This window comes from Dryobates pubescens, chromosome 1, assembly GCF_014839835.1.
Source record: "Dryobates pubescens isolate bDryPub1 chromosome 1, bDryPub1.pri, whole genome shotgun sequence".
Classification (NCBI taxonomy): Eukaryota; Metazoa; Chordata; class Aves; order Piciformes; family Picidae; genus Dryobates; species Dryobates pubescens.
The window spans coordinates 19,115,021-19,129,995 of NC_071612.1; the positions used below are offsets into that span (position 1 = coordinate 19,115,021).

Genomic DNA, 14,975 nt, shown 5'->3' on the forward strand with positions numbered 1-14,975 from the left:
GGAGGCAACTCATCCACAGGTTTCTTAGTGCTTTGCAAGAGTCAAACTCAAACTGCAACACTTTGCCTTTCACACAGCAGTGGGGTTGAACATCCCCGGCCTTGCCCAAGCTTCCTGCCAAATACAATGCTTCAACACTTCAAACAGACAAGAAAAACGGTAGCACCATCGATTCACAGAATGGTTTGGGTTAGAAGGGACATTAAGGACCACCCAGTTCTAATCCCCCTGCCGTAGGCAGGGACACCTCCCGCTAGCCTAAGTTGCTAAAGGCTTCATCCAGCCTGGCCTTGAACATCTCCAGGGAGGTGATATCCACAACCTCCCTGGGAAACCTGTGCCAGTGTCTCCTCACTCTCGCTGGAAATAATTTCTTCCTCACCTCCAGTCTCTCCTGTAGCTCCTTCAGGTACTGGAAGGCTAAGGTCTCCATGGAACTTTCTCTTCTCCAGGCTGAACAGGAAATCTTCCTCTCCCTTAGCTGTGAACACTTGCACATCCATTAGCAGAGCAGGAATGGCAAGGCAAGAGAGGTATTTGCTTAAGCAGAAAAAGAGTTAAGAAATTGAATTCTCAAGTGCATCATAGTTAGGAGGGGGAACTGTGGCCCTAATTTTGTTATTTGCCTCTGCATTTTTACAGCCAAAAAATAGGCTGCAAGAGTTTTAATAGCAATTAGTAAAACAGGTCCAGGAGGGCTCAGCAGGCAGCAGCATTTGCTCCTCCTCCACGGGAAACTTCACTCCAAGTGAAGGACTGCTGCAGCTGGTGGGAGCAACGCATGGAGATAGCACACCTGGCTCCAACAAGAAATTGGAATGGCTGAGATCCTCCTCCAGGCAAAACTCATCCAGGGCTTTGCAGATATTCAACAAACAGGGGGAAATGGGGACAAAATTGTAAATAGAAACCCCACATAGGCTCCTTCAATGCGAACCATCGGTTCCAACATGCAGCTATCCGCTGCTACAGCCTGGGGCCCAGACGTTTCGTCACTGTTAAGTTACTGTAGCCTCAGTCACGGCTCCGGCAGAACTGTGTCAACCAGTAGTGGAGATTCAGCTGCAGGGACACCATTCCTTTTTCTATGGAATTTAAGGGTGAGTACAACGCACAGTTTGCACTGACTTGTGCATACAGCTGTCTGTCCTACTCGTGCTCCCAGCAGCATTTAGCCGGAGAGCCAAACTACCGCCGCAGGGCTCCAAACGCAGCCCCAAGCAGTGCATCAGAGACAGATGGGAAGAGGAAGCTCTGCTGAGAGCCATCAGGAGAGACCTCTGTACTGCTCCCACAAAGGCTGTAAAAAATGAGATCACTGTCTTGCTTTCCCAGAAAGAGTTCAGCCAGCACCGGTCATGCTACAGGATGACAGCAAAACTTAGGCAACAGGAACACAGGAGGCTGAGGTGGTGTTCTTGTGCATTGGTTTGGTGGTGGGAGGAGAGGAGAGGAAATCACTCTCCTTAGCCTTGTTTATTCAGATCTCCTTTTGTTCTGTACCCTGGAGAACCTTGCCTCTACATGTGCAGCGTCCACAGGTGAATTTCAAAGTGTTTTGGTCAGGCTTCCCCTTTTACAAATCTCGGGGGTTTGAATGTCAGTTGATTCACAAATCTATCTTCCTGCAAGGGAGCACAGAATCTCTGCAAATCTCATTCTGGAAGACAGCAACGTTTGTGGCATACACTGAATGGGCAATTCCTACCAAACATGGTCAAACCATATTTGGAGAACCCTTCGAGCTTCCTTTCCCCACTCCTTCCCCAGCTCCAATGTTTGGTACAGTAACTTTCACCCTGTTCCAACCTCAAGGCCCAGAACGATTGCTGAAGTAGCAAGAATCTCATGAATGTAAATATTTGCTTAGGGTTAAGTTACTAAGAGAGAATTTCTGCTCAGACCCTGTAAGCTCAAAAAGAAAGAACAAAGAGGCCAAGAGTTTAAGAAAACTGAAGCCCAGCGTTAAAATCCTTAATAACAGTCTGGCACCTGCCTGCTTTTCAGAAGTCTAAAATGAAAAGGAGAAACCTCTGGCATCCAAGCATTATCTTTCCCTTCCCCAACATGCTGGGAGTACTGTGCCCTTTCGACTTCAAGGCATCAGATGCTTTAATAGGAGGGCTGGTAGCCTTCCAAACTCTCCATCCAGATTGCCATGATGGTGTGTACAGATGTGTATGCTGCACACATGCACTGTACCCAAACACTCCACCTAAAGGATAAAGGTTGGGTTTCCAGTGACAGCTGGCATCTACCCAGGTTCAAAGTACCACTGTTTTAGCCTTTCGCATTAATTAACCAGCTCAGTGAGTACCACATAGTAGTAGTAGAGGTAGCTACACTTAAAGTAATGGCTCTGTATACTTCAGCAACAAAATAGTCAAGGTGCTTGGAGAAGAATGGCAAATACAATCAACACTGATTCATTCAGCAAGCAAGCGGAAAAATACTCTCTCCTTGAACCTTTATTAAGCCAAAGAATCTGTAAGCAGCAGCACCAAATCAGTCTCTGAAAAAGCTCACAAACCAGAATTACCTTTCCAAAGGCAGTGCTTCAGCATTTTTAAGTGTAACCTCAGTAACAGCATTATTCATGGCCATGCTGCAATTCACAGGACCTACAAGCTTTAGCAGCTCCTTGCCACTCACAGCAGCGGTCTGCTCCCTCCCTCTTTGTTAACGCCTTAAGATTGTCATCCCAACAGATACCTTTTCCTACTATCAACAAGGGATTTGAAGATGAAGAATTGTACATTCCTTCATTCACTGCCTGACAGCAGCTTCTCACCCTAAGAGAAGCAATCAATAATTCCAATGCATTTAGAAGTAAGGCAGCAGCCTGCGCGACTGAAGCCCGCTGGAACCGTTACTCCTGCATTTGGCCACCCTGAAAGGGCCAGAGAGCCACCAGTGCTTCAGATGGACACAGACCTTGGTAACACTTGACACAGGCCTTAAAGATAGAAAAACTCCTTCTCCAGGCCCACCACAAGCACAGCGTGGGACCCACAAAAGTCTGTCTGAGCAGCCTCTCAGGGTGACAGCAAGCCCAGACTTGCCTGTCCCCGTGCCACCACTAATATACATGACATTATTCAGGCATTACCAAGTGCTTAGCATGGCTGAAAACTCTTTGAGATCTTCTGCAAGTTCCTATGCTGCCAGCTGCCTGTCAAAGAGCCATGGGGTTTTAGAGTTCATAGCAAAAACACTAGTCACACTAAAAAGGGAGAGAAGAAAGATGAAGAAAAGCATCCTGATCTGAAGGATATTCAGTAGTCCAGCTCTGAGGTTGGAAGCTCAACCCTCTGTTAATGGAGCTTCTGCAGGTGATCAGCTGACAAAATCACTTCCCTGAGCTCCCCAGGGAACCTGCAGTGACTCTGGCATGAGACAACTGAGGTTTTACTATGTAAACAACCTTCCTGCCCAATTCCACACCCAGCCCTCACACAGCACTTAAACCAGTGGCTTTCTGGCCCATGCCAGGGCCTTAAGCCTGGCCAAATAAGAAAGGTGCACCTCTGAAAGCACGGAAGCGGTGATAGCAATGAGCTCTGCGAGACAATCACATTGCAGAGACCAAAATAGCAACACTTGTCAGTGACATCAGAAGAAAAAGCAGGGAGAATGGAACTTGAGAGGTGGTGTCAGGGACCACAGAGGCAACTGTGGTCAAATAATTCCATTCAAATGCAGTAACTCAGCTTCACAAAGCGAGGTCATGACTGCACATCCTGGGTATTTCTCATGGAAGTCCGTGGTGACTACTACCAGCAAAAGCAATGGCCACAGCAAGGAGGAAAGGCAGATGGACACCAAGCTGTTGCTCCAGTTAGCAATGCAGGAAAGGACATCATGCATTATAATGCTCTGCTGGCTGGTTTAGCATCTGCCTGGTGATCAAACCCACAGCACTCCAGTTCCAGAAACTCCTAATGATAGCCACTAGAGATGATGTGTGGCTGTGTGAGAGAAAACCCAAAGACTCTTCACATTTTAAAACATCCAAAGGGCAAAATGCAAATACGGTTCTACTACAGCCTGCTTTTAGGAGATGTCTGGGAAGTGAGAGGGAGGAGCAAAAAGTTTCATGGGAAGCACTTTCCAGCCTACCTCCACTATTGTTTCACCAACAAAGGCCTTCTCAAATTTCACTACTCATAACCTCCAAATGAGCCAGAGCTTTCTCGCTGTGACTGCCTGCCTTCCAGTTACAGCATGCTCCAGAGGACACCACAATCATCTGCAAATATCTATTCCAAATTTCACCTGCATTTCCAGGGTGGAGGGCTGGGGTCATCTGCTAGGGTAAACAGGACTCAGTGCTTAGTGGGAAGTTCAGAGGGGATGGCAGAGGACACGAAAATGAGAGCTGACAGCTGGTGGTGGACACACAGTGTGGCTTATGAACTGCTACATCATGGAAAAAACTAGCTAGGGAGTTTGGTGATGCTCTCTCATCATTTCTCTCTCTCCCTTGACCCTCTTATCTCAGGCTATCTCAAATTCTGTTTCCACATCTGAAAAAAATCTATTGTTATTTTTTCACTTTCCACTAGTTCAAAGGATTTGGGATAGTGTCAGTATTCATTCTTATGCAAGAACTGTAAACCAGTCTCTCAAGTGAAACATTCATTTCCACAGCAGAATGCGGTAAAGCTGACAAAAAAGAATACTGCAGAAGTGATTTCTATTTTTAATCTGCCCCACTATTTACTCCACTCAGATGAGTTAACATCTACATAATCAATAGCCCAAATTTCTAGCACAGTATCTGTATCCAGCCCTGGGAACTAGAATTATTTATTGCTTTGGGTTTACAAGACACCTCTTGCAAATAGTTTCACATTCTTCAAGTCTTCAGTATTCAGTACATGAAAAATCTTCACATTTCTTACAAAACAGCCTGAAGAAGAAAATTAATTTTACAAATTGACAGCTGTAGCAGGAACTGGTACATCAGAGAGGAAACAAAGCATTAATTACATCACTGCTGCTTTACACTCCCTGCCCATTCGGTTCTCACACAGACCACTCCTCATGCTTGCTAACAGAAGCAGGACGGGCAGCAGTACTACTGATGTCCAATTGTCTTTACAAAATGCCTAAATGAAACAACATACAAACAAAATCCCCCAGCCATGGCTATTGAGCTGAGTCAGTAGTAGCAGACAAGGTTTTCCAAGTCAGGAACATCCAGTATCCACTTAGCCAGCCAGGTAATCAAAAAGCTGTCCCCACAAACCTCCTGCAGAAGTTAGTTGTCCATTTTTCATTCAAAACCAGTGGGAAACATGTGGATTTTTGTTAGCATTTCAGAGGGCAGTAGTCCCCATCTCATGCATCTTATTTGATGGCAAGGCTTCTCCAAAACACAGAGCAACCTGAGCAGGGAGGTCTGAGTACAAAATTCTTGGGAAGCTTCAAAAAGCCCTGCCACAAAGCTTGTCTTGAAGGCAAAACCAATCCCAATCTGATTTCCCAAGTCTTTCCTTCCCAGTGTCCCAGGGATTCAATTATCTATTTCCACTGCTACTGGTCTAAGATGGTCTTTCTTTTCCAGAATCACAATACAGAAGCTCATCTCAAACAAAAGACCACGAGGACCATGACAACTGTATTTTCATTCTCTCATTTCTATTGGTTTGAACATAACATCCCTTCTTGCATCTCTGAGACACTTCAAGACTAAATAAGCTTTCAAGTTGCAACCTCCTTGCATGTTATCATCTCAGTCAAGCTTTGGAGTTTAAGGGCCATCTGCAAGAACTCTGCTGGTTAACATTTCCCATAGCATCACTACGGCACACTGGATTTCCTTAAGGAATGGGCCAACCTAGGATGAACCCCCTCATCCTCCTTCCTGATCTCTGTGGACAATACCTGACAGGGCAGGCAGCTGCACATCTGGAAAGAGGCAGGGCTTCTCTGGGAAGAAAGAGTCCTGGCTTCATTTTTAGCAAGAGTTTTAGACATACATTTAAATGCAAGGAGCTGCACCAAAAGGGACTGGACAACAGCAATTCCAGCTCCATTTAAGAATTATTTCAGCCAAGACTACACAAGTAGGGCACAGCTGACCAATGCCACACAAGGTTAGCCTTTACAGACTTCTGTTCGATCACCACAGTCTAGGTGCAACACTGAAAACAGAAAGCACTCTCTCAGAGTCACAATCACAGTCCACAGAACTCCATATTCACACCTTCAGTGGCATACATACAGCACCTGTCTACGTCAGACCCCTGGCTCTCTCCAACACCAATGGAGAGACTGCTAGTACAGGGATGTCAGCTCCTGCAGGCTCCAGTTCATGGGGAAGACTTGCCTACAAATGTAACACATGGAAGACTGGCACCCAAAGAGCTCAGGAGGTACCAGAAGTCAGACTGTATGAATATTCCTGGATCCAGGGCAGATGGGGAGCCTCAGCAGATCTGCAATTCATCACAATCCTTCTAGGACTGATCCAGCCTTTACCTACCCAAAAAAGCAGGGCAGAGAATTTTTTAAGATAAGCATTTATTTCTTCCAGAGTAATTGCTCTAAACTCAACCTCATTTCTAACCTTTTTCTCTAGCTTTATAAAGGCGAGAAGATATAAAATATAAAGAACTGGGTGATAAAGAAGCTAACAGTATGAACTGTATAACTAACATCTCATAACAGCATTGTGAAAATGAGATTTCTATTAAAAATAAACTTCTTATGGCATGCAAGAACATTTTTAGTAATGCACTTCTCACCACACATAGACCATTTACATTCTGCATACTTCTCCACTTGGGCAACAAACCCAATTCTGGTCATGAACAACTGCCAATAGTCTCTTCCACTCTTTGGTGCTGCTGCAGATCAGACACTGCAAGAAGTCATCAGTCTCAGATTCTTTTAAAACCGTAGAGACCTTTTCCTTTGTGTTACAGTTCCCTACAGCTTGCAAGGGAGCTAAGGTAGAGTATATCCCTTTAACATAGTTTAACCACTCTTAATATCTGGAATGGAAAATGTGACTTTGGTACTGAGGTTTAAAAACAGCTACAATGTATGCAGCCAATTTTCTAAACATGAACCTCATACGGTTTCTTAGAGTTTTGGTTTGGGTTTTTGGGGTTTTTTTTTGCATGAGAATGTAGAGCTTGCAAGAGAGAGACAGCTAAATGCAACAGACCATTATGGCTCAGAGGTTTCCAATTTGCAGCTAGAAATGGTTTACATTATAAGTACTAACAGCTCCAAAAGGTATTTTAAAAGGGGAGACTGGAGGAACACTTTGCATTTCGTAAGTGCCTAAATATAGAGCGGCAGGAAATAAATCTGATCTATGCAGTTAATAAGAATCTTACCAAAGTAAGTGTTTAACATAACTGGCTTTATATGAGTTTAGGAAAACTAAAAATATATTTACACATCTTATATTTACTCCAACGTGCATTGTCAGCCCTGTAGGGACAAGGCGCCCCTACGGCGCCTGCAGACAGCCACCAAGCCTGCGAGGCCCGCGGTGTAACTGCCCGCAAAGCTTCACCTCTATGAAGGTGAAGAGCAGGGCAGTAGCATCTGCCAGCCCCAGCTGAAGAGCTCAGGGCTAGGGAGGCTGGTTTGGACTCGACTAACAATGGGCTTGCTTTAGAAACACGCCAGCCCGCTCATCGCGGGAAGCAAGGAGAAAATGAACAAATAACAAATAAAGAAGTTCGACATGGCTCCGCATCTCTCCAAGCTGCACCACTCCAGGCCGGGCCCCCGCCCCGCGGGCTAGCCTGAACCCCGAGGCCCCGACACCCGCTGCTCCGGGCTCTGTCCGGCTCCCCACGGAGCGGCGAGAGCGGGCGGGGACGAGCGGGCAGCGCAGGAGCGAGCAGCGGAGGGGCGCCGGCGGCACCGCGCAAGGCAGCGCCGGCCGAGAGGCTATCAGAGGGGGCGGAGGCAGTCGGGCCGCGCTGCCCCTCCGGCCCTCGCACACCTGGAGCGGGGTTGGGCTCCCTCCGCACCCGCCAGAGCGACACCAGACCCCCCGCCAAGACCCCCGGCACGCACGCTCTGCTCCCCGGCCCAGGCTTCCCGCGGCTCCCGGCCGTCCCAGCCTCCACTGAGCAGGGGAGCGCCGAGGGAGCAGGGAAAGCTCTCCCCTAGGGACAGCTGCTCCCCGGCCCGGCAGCGGGGACCTGGTGCGAGGGGCGCAGCCCTTACCCTCAGGCTCCATCTGCTCCCGCCGCCGCGCTCCGGCGCTCCCCGAACTGCTGCGCGTAGGGCCGGGCTGCGCGGTTACAAAGGCGGTCGCCGAGCGAGGGGGGTGGGTTTCCTCTCCCTCCCACTGCAGCTGCATCGCGCCATGAGGCGCCGCCAGCGGGACGAGGCGCCCCCAAAGGCAGCGGCGGCAGGAGCTGCTCCCGCCGCCACTCGGCTCCGGCCCGGCCCAGGCGGCCAGCGGGACCCGCCTGGAGCGACCGCGCCGACTGCCGGGACAGCAGGGGTCTGCTCCCAGCCCTGCGGCGGGCGAGGAGAGCACCCGTCCGGCCTAGTACTTCGTGACGGCCGGGGGCGGAGTCCCTGCTGCAGGCCACGGTGGCGGGGAGGGGAAGACCCCCTCGCTGCCGCCTTCCCGCCCCGCCGCCAAGCGGCTCCGGGGCAAGAGGCGGCCGCCGCTCCCGTGCCCCCGGAGGCAGCGCTGCGAGAGGCTCCCGCTGAGGTGAAACTGCCCCCGGGCAGCGCTGGCAGTGTCGCGGCCCGCGCCCCTGGAGCACGCCGGGGGGGATCTGCCGAAAGCCTGGCCGGCAGGAAGGGACACGCAGGCCCCTCAGGACACAAACCACAAGAACAGAACAGAAAGAGAGTCTTCGAAAGCCTGCGGGTTCCCACAGCAGCTGTTGCCTTCAGAGCCCAAAGCTCCTTGGCGCAGCTGCTGGGGGCAGCTGCAGTGCACGTGGCAGGGCCCAGCTGGGACTGCCAAGGATGGCTGCCCAGATCAGTGTCCTGGTCTGGGTTCTGGCTGTCCAGACCAGTGTCCTGGTCCTTTGTGCCACCAAGCATGATGCCTGTTGTTTCATCCACTCAGGCAACATATCTTCCTACTTCTCAGGAACACACCACAAGCCACAATCTTCAGGGCTGCTCTCAAGCCTGTATCAGTATCTGGGATTGCCGTGACCCAGCTGCAGGACCCTGCACTTGGTGGTGTTGAACCTCATGAGGTTGGCTTGGGCCCAGCTCTGCAGCCTGTGCAGGTCCCTCTGGATGGATCCCTCCCTCCAGCTGTCAGCCACACCACACAGCTTGGTGCTGAGGGAGCCTCAGTGCCACTGTCCACGGCACCAACAAAGATGTTAACCAAGCCTGGTCCCAGGACTGATCCCTGAGGGACTCCCTCCACTTGGCCAGGGACCACTGAGAGCCACTCTTTGGGTGTGGCCAAGTTCTTTATCCACCCAGTGGTCCATTCATCAATCCTATGTTTTACCAGCTTGGAGACCAGGATGTGGTGTGGCACAGTGCCAGAGGCTTTGCTCAGGTCCAGATCAATGATGTCAGCTGCTCTCCCCTTGTCTGTTGGTGCTGTGACCTTGTCACAGAAGGCCACCAGGTCTGTCAGGCAGGACTTGCCCTTGGTGCAGCCCTGTTGGTTGTACCAAATCAGCTCTTTGTTGTTCTTCTGCCTCAGCAGTGCCTGCAGGAGGCTTTGCTGCAGGATCTTAGTGGGCACAGAGGTGAGACTGCCTGGCCTGTAGTTCCCTGGGTCATCTCTTTCCCTTGTTGGACATGGGGGTTGTGTTTCCCCTTTTCCCTGGCCTGCCAGGACTTTTGGAATATGATGGAGAGTGGTTTAGCAGCCTCCTCCCCATCTCCTTCAGCACCCCTGGGTGTATCCCATTGGGTCCCATGGCCTTGAACACTTTCAGGATCTTCAGGTGTTCATGACCCTGATCTTTACTCACCATGGGCAGTTCCTTCTGCCAGCCCCTGCCATTGTCTTCCATGCCCCTGGGAGTGTGGCTGGAGCCCTTGCCAGTGAAGACTGAGGTAAAGAAGTCATTGAGAACCTCAGCCTTGTCCATGTCACTTGTGGACAATTCTCCCAGGAATTGGCCATTGGTCCTTATCCTTTCCCTGAAATGTCCATCTTTCATGTAGGCCTTGTTATGGAAACACACTGTTCATAACTTGAATCACATGGTGGAATGGAGGAATGGTTTTGTGATGTAGTAAAATGGATTTCTTTGGACTAATTCCAGAGTAAAAGCAATAGCTGCTCTAGATTATCCACAGGGTCTAGTTAGACCCTCCTTTCTACCTTTCTTAACAGGGGGTGGGATGTGTCCCTTCAGGCTCCAGAGGCTTCAACTGAGTGCCAGGACTTTTCAGCTGTCATGGAGAGGGGCTTGGCAACTCCATCAGCCAATTCCCTCAGGACTGTGGGATGCATCTCATCAGATTTCTATATGTTCTGGTTCCTCACACGGTCACAAACCTTGTCTTCATTTCCATCGGGATGGATTTTGTCCTCTTGTCCCCATCCTGTGGTCCTTCAGCTTGGGAGGTGTGAGGAGAGAGGTTGACAGTGAAGACTGAGGGGATAAAAAGTTGAGAGCCTCAGCCTTCTCCTCATCTGTTGTTACTAGCTCACCATTCTTGTTCTTCACAGGGGTGATTTCTTTAACTTTCCTTTGCTGGTTGCTGTACCTGTAGAACCTTTCTTGTTATTCTTTGAATCCCTTCCCAAGCTCAGATCCAGCTGTGCTCTGGCCTTCCTGACCTCATCCCTGTGCAACTGGGCAGCATCTCCATGCTCTTCCCAGGACACCTGCCCCTGCTTCCACTGCCTGTGCAGCTCCTCCTTCCCGGTTTGACCACCAGGTCTCAACTGAGCCACACCGCTCCCTTCCCTTCCTCGCCTGATTTTGTCACCTGGGGATCAAGAGCTCTTGTGCCCTGTGGAAAGCATCCTCAAAGAGCTGGCAGCTCTGTTCTGTTTCCCAGGGTGTCTTGCTGACTAACTCCCTGAAGAGCTGGAAGTTTGCTTTTCTGAAACTCAGGGTCCTGACTCACATCCCTTAGGAGTGAGAGCTCCATCAGTGTGTGACCACTGCAGCCCAGGCTGCCTCTTGACATCCCCAATGAGCTCCCCTGTACTGGTGACCATCAGATCTAGTATCACATCCCCTTGGGTAGGGCTGTCTATTGCCTGGCTTAAGAAGTCATCCTGGATGGCTTACAGCTCCCTGTGCTACTTTTCCAGTGAGGGTGGCTGAAGTCCCCCAGCAGGACAAAAGCCTGTGAGCACGATGCCTCCTCCAGCCTGACTAAGAAGGTTTCATCAGTGGGCTCCTCTTGAGCAGGTGGCCTGTAGTAGACAGCAGCCCCTTGTTGCCTTGGTCTCCAGTTCCTAGTCCTAGGCCTTTGACTTGCTCCTGGCTGTTCTTTAGGGACATCTCTTCATGTTCAATCCCTTTCTTAACACAGAGGGCAACCCCTGCACTCCTCCTCCTCCTCTGTCCCCTCTGAACAGCTCGTAGCCATTGATAGCTGCACTCCAGTCATAGGATTCATCCCACCAGATTTCAGTAATGGCCACTACCTTGTAGCCTTCCAGCAGCAAGGTAGCTTCCAGCTCCTCTTTGTTGCCCATGCCGCATGCAGTCCTGCGGAGCCTTCGGCTGGGCTGTCCCCATGCCCCCTGACAGAACAGCCCTGGATTCCCTTAAAGTGTTTCCCTGTTGGCTGCTGCTAGCTCAGGAGCCCCTGGCTCATCTCCATGAGACTTTGGGCATGCTACTGTGTCCCTGGCATGCCTCAGGACAGCAGACTGAGGGCCTTTACTAGCACTCTGTCCCTCTAAGCCTGGTGTGCCATCCCACACCTTGTCACATAAAAGATTGATGATATTGCCCCCCTGCACACCTAATTTAAAGCCCTGTTCATTAGTATTATATAAGCCTATTTTATTTTCTTCCTCTTTTGCTTGTGGACAGATGTATCAACATCCTTAACATTCCTACAAAGATCAAACCTGGCTTTGGCTTTCTTAGTGTGCACGCAGCCTCCAGGGTTCGATGACTCCTGAAACAGTCTGCTGTCAGCAAGGTGTAAGACTTGATGCCTCCTGCTAGGATGCTGGCAGATGGATTCAAAGGCTTATGCCTTTGACATTAGGCAGTTAAACCTTTATATGTTTGGATTGTAATTCAAACCAACAAAACTTGGATTATGTTCCTAGCAAATATGAGTTCAGAACTCGAGTCAAGATATGTTTACTTGTTTACTTCATTGCTGTACCAAATGGTTATAGCTGCTTGGAGTTAGTCCTGTCCTTGAGGATAGAGAGGCAGATCATCTCTAAATTACTCTCACCAGAGCACATCTGAGCTTACCGACCACTGCTGGGTAGTTGCCAGATGCAGCAGGTGCTCAGCAGCAGAAACAAACTTTGCAGCTGAAAATTACTCAGGTTCTTCACTCCCAAGAGAGCTGAGAGCTGAGGCATTTGCAGTAGAATCAGTTGAGTAAGTTTGGAGGGACTTAAACATTCAATTGCAGCCATTCTCATCTAAGCACAAGCCAGCTCTTCAGCCCAGGTAAGCAATTTGGAGTTGGAATTTCAGTGGATAAGCAAAAAAGAAGAGTTCTGTTTTGGAGTTCTGCTGGGGATTTTAAGGAATAAAAGCTACTGAGAAAGTAGGTTGCCACTGGCAGCAAAAGAGTTCAGATTTGGGTTTAGAACAGGAAGGTGCTTGCTGGGACACTTCCTCTGAATGTTGCAGCTTTCACCCTTCTCCAGAGGAAGAAGCATCCCCAGTCTTTTAGAAGCATGAAGAACAAAACCTGGGTTTATGCTTTGCAGCATCGTTTATGACTCCTGAGTAAAAGCACAGGACTCAACCTTTTATTGAGCTGCAGGCTGTAGATCCATTTCCAGCTCTGACAAGCCCTTCACTCCTAACCTGTCTCAGGCACCCAAGCTGTTTCCCTTCAGCATCTCATGAAGGAAGTCATAACAGGAACAAGTTCTCTTTGTCCACATTGCTGTCACTAGTGCTGCTCTCAGGCTTAACTACAAAGTCAAAGCTTCTGTTGAGTAGCTTAGAAACTGACTGGCAATCCTCTGCACCAAACTGCACTTTGTCAGCACCTCAAGGTGTCAGATTCTATTAAAACTTCTTTGCAAGTGCAAAGTGTGCTTTTCCCCCAGTACAGTATACTCCTTTCCTTTCAGCTTGGAAGCACTGGGCAATATCCATTGAATGTGGTCTTTATCGTGGGCTACTTTTTGTTGTTTTCAAACCCTTGCTGTCTAAGGCACTTGCATCCAAGGGTAAAAGAAAAGGGTTGATAAATGCAGCAAGTGAAGTTCACACAAGTACTCATTCTTTCTGCTCCCCAAAAGAAAAAAGTTGCCTGTCATCTCACATTAAAATTCTTGTACAGGAAGAGCTCTCAACAGAAATGAATTTTCCCTCTTGCTAGGCTCTGCAGTTAAATAAAGATTAGCACTGCACATCCAGGAAAGGTAAACCTAAAGAAAGTAAAAATAATGTATAGATTTAATGAGACCTTGGAGACCAAGAGGCTAAGGCTCTGCAGAGGCACAGGTTTTGTCTGCCACGCTCTTCGTGTGAAGGACGCCTGTTGTGTTCTCTTCTGGATGATGCAACCCTCGGGGTGGCCCTCGTCTGCTTTTGCCACCATATGACACTCTGCTGGGCATACAAAGTTCCTTTGTGCACAGGAGCCTTATTTACAACTCTCAGAGTTTTGATCAGAGCTTCCCCACCCCCCTTTCTGAAGAGGAAAGGAAAAGATTTGAAGCTACTGTACTATGCCTTTTGAGTATCTGTGCAATCTCCTTCTTGTGACTTTGAAACCAACCCTCTGCCAGTGCAGAGAAAGAAGTGCTGCTTTATTTTTCACTCACCAGGGCATTAAACCAACCACTGCAACACAAAATTGAATATTTAAGGCAGCACTGAAACTGATTCTGTTGCTTTTGTTTTAAATTTGTAAAATGATTCATCAAAGCAAGCTTTGAAGGGCAAATACTTTCATGCAAACCACACTGAGGTAGTGTTTTGTGTGTGTGTTTCTTAATACCACCTTAGGTAAAATACAAGTTTATTCCATACTCACCAACACCACTTAGCAGAGCAGCCAGGAATCCAGAGGTAAAAACACCACAGAGCAACAGAGCCAAGGAACTGCACTTAGATGTAAAGCAGCCTCCACTCAGGACAAGTCCAGCTGCAGCCTTTTTGCTCTGGCACAAGATTTTTATAGCAGAGTGAAACAGTTGCATTTCATCCCCGCTTCATAAAGAAGTTGGATGAAAATAGTTACCTGGGCTGTGTTCTGGATAAACTGAGGCACTTCAAATCCTGGCATTCTCTAGCACCAGTTTAAGGGATTTTTCAGATAAATGGATTCAGACCTCAAGGTAAAATACCTCCAAGCTGTTCCCTAGACTCTCTGAAAGCAGAAGTAGGTTCATGCCACAGCTAATGAGCCATCAGTGTGTCACCTCCTTCCAGAGCCTTATCTTCACAACTCAGAATGTTCTTGTTGGAGTCCCCAGGGAGGGCAGCAGAGCCATTCTTCATCTTTTAAATGCTGGGCAGGGGAAACCAATCGTCCTGTTGCACTTCTTTGTCACAAATAACGAGCTACAGGGGCTTTCTTCTGTGTCTCTAGTGCAAAATGAGGGTAGAACCTGAGATCATTAGGGGACTCCTAATGTCCTGTCAAAAAGCTACATTTAAGGTGTGGGGATCCACCTGTGGAAACAAGGAGCTGTTACTGACCTCTAGCTAAAAGCCAACTGGCCTGGCAGCCAGCAGACTCTTGACCTCTTCAGTGAGTCTGTTTGCTAGCTGCAGCCAGAATACCAAGGCTGAAGTTGCATCAGAGCAGTGGTACCAAAACCTCTCTGCTCTGTTTACTGTGGGTTTGCATTTGTATTTTTCGCTTACTGAAAGCTGAAG

General features: G+C 48.8%; 1 protein-coding gene across 5 annotated transcripts in view; it reads right to left on the reverse strand.

Annotated features, from left to right (window-relative positions):
* Positions 1-8,515, reverse strand: part of FGD3 (FYVE, RhoGEF and PH domain containing 3) — a 123,530-nt gene extending 115,015 nt beyond the window's left edge. For 4 of the 5 annotated variants that reach the window (XR_008462273.1, XR_008462272.1, XR_008462271.1 and 1 more), the window contains exon 1: positions 8,200-8,515. Coding sequence is in view for 2 of the 5 variants with exons in the window: in XM_054162160.1 (XP_054018135.1) it covers positions 8,200-8,335 (136 nt within the window). In the remaining 3 variants the exon portion in view is untranslated. The remainder of the gene's footprint in view (positions 1-8,199) is intronic. The other variant, XM_054162154.1, reaches the window with a different exon arrangement.
* Positions 8,516-14,975: the final 6,460 nt, after the last annotated feature.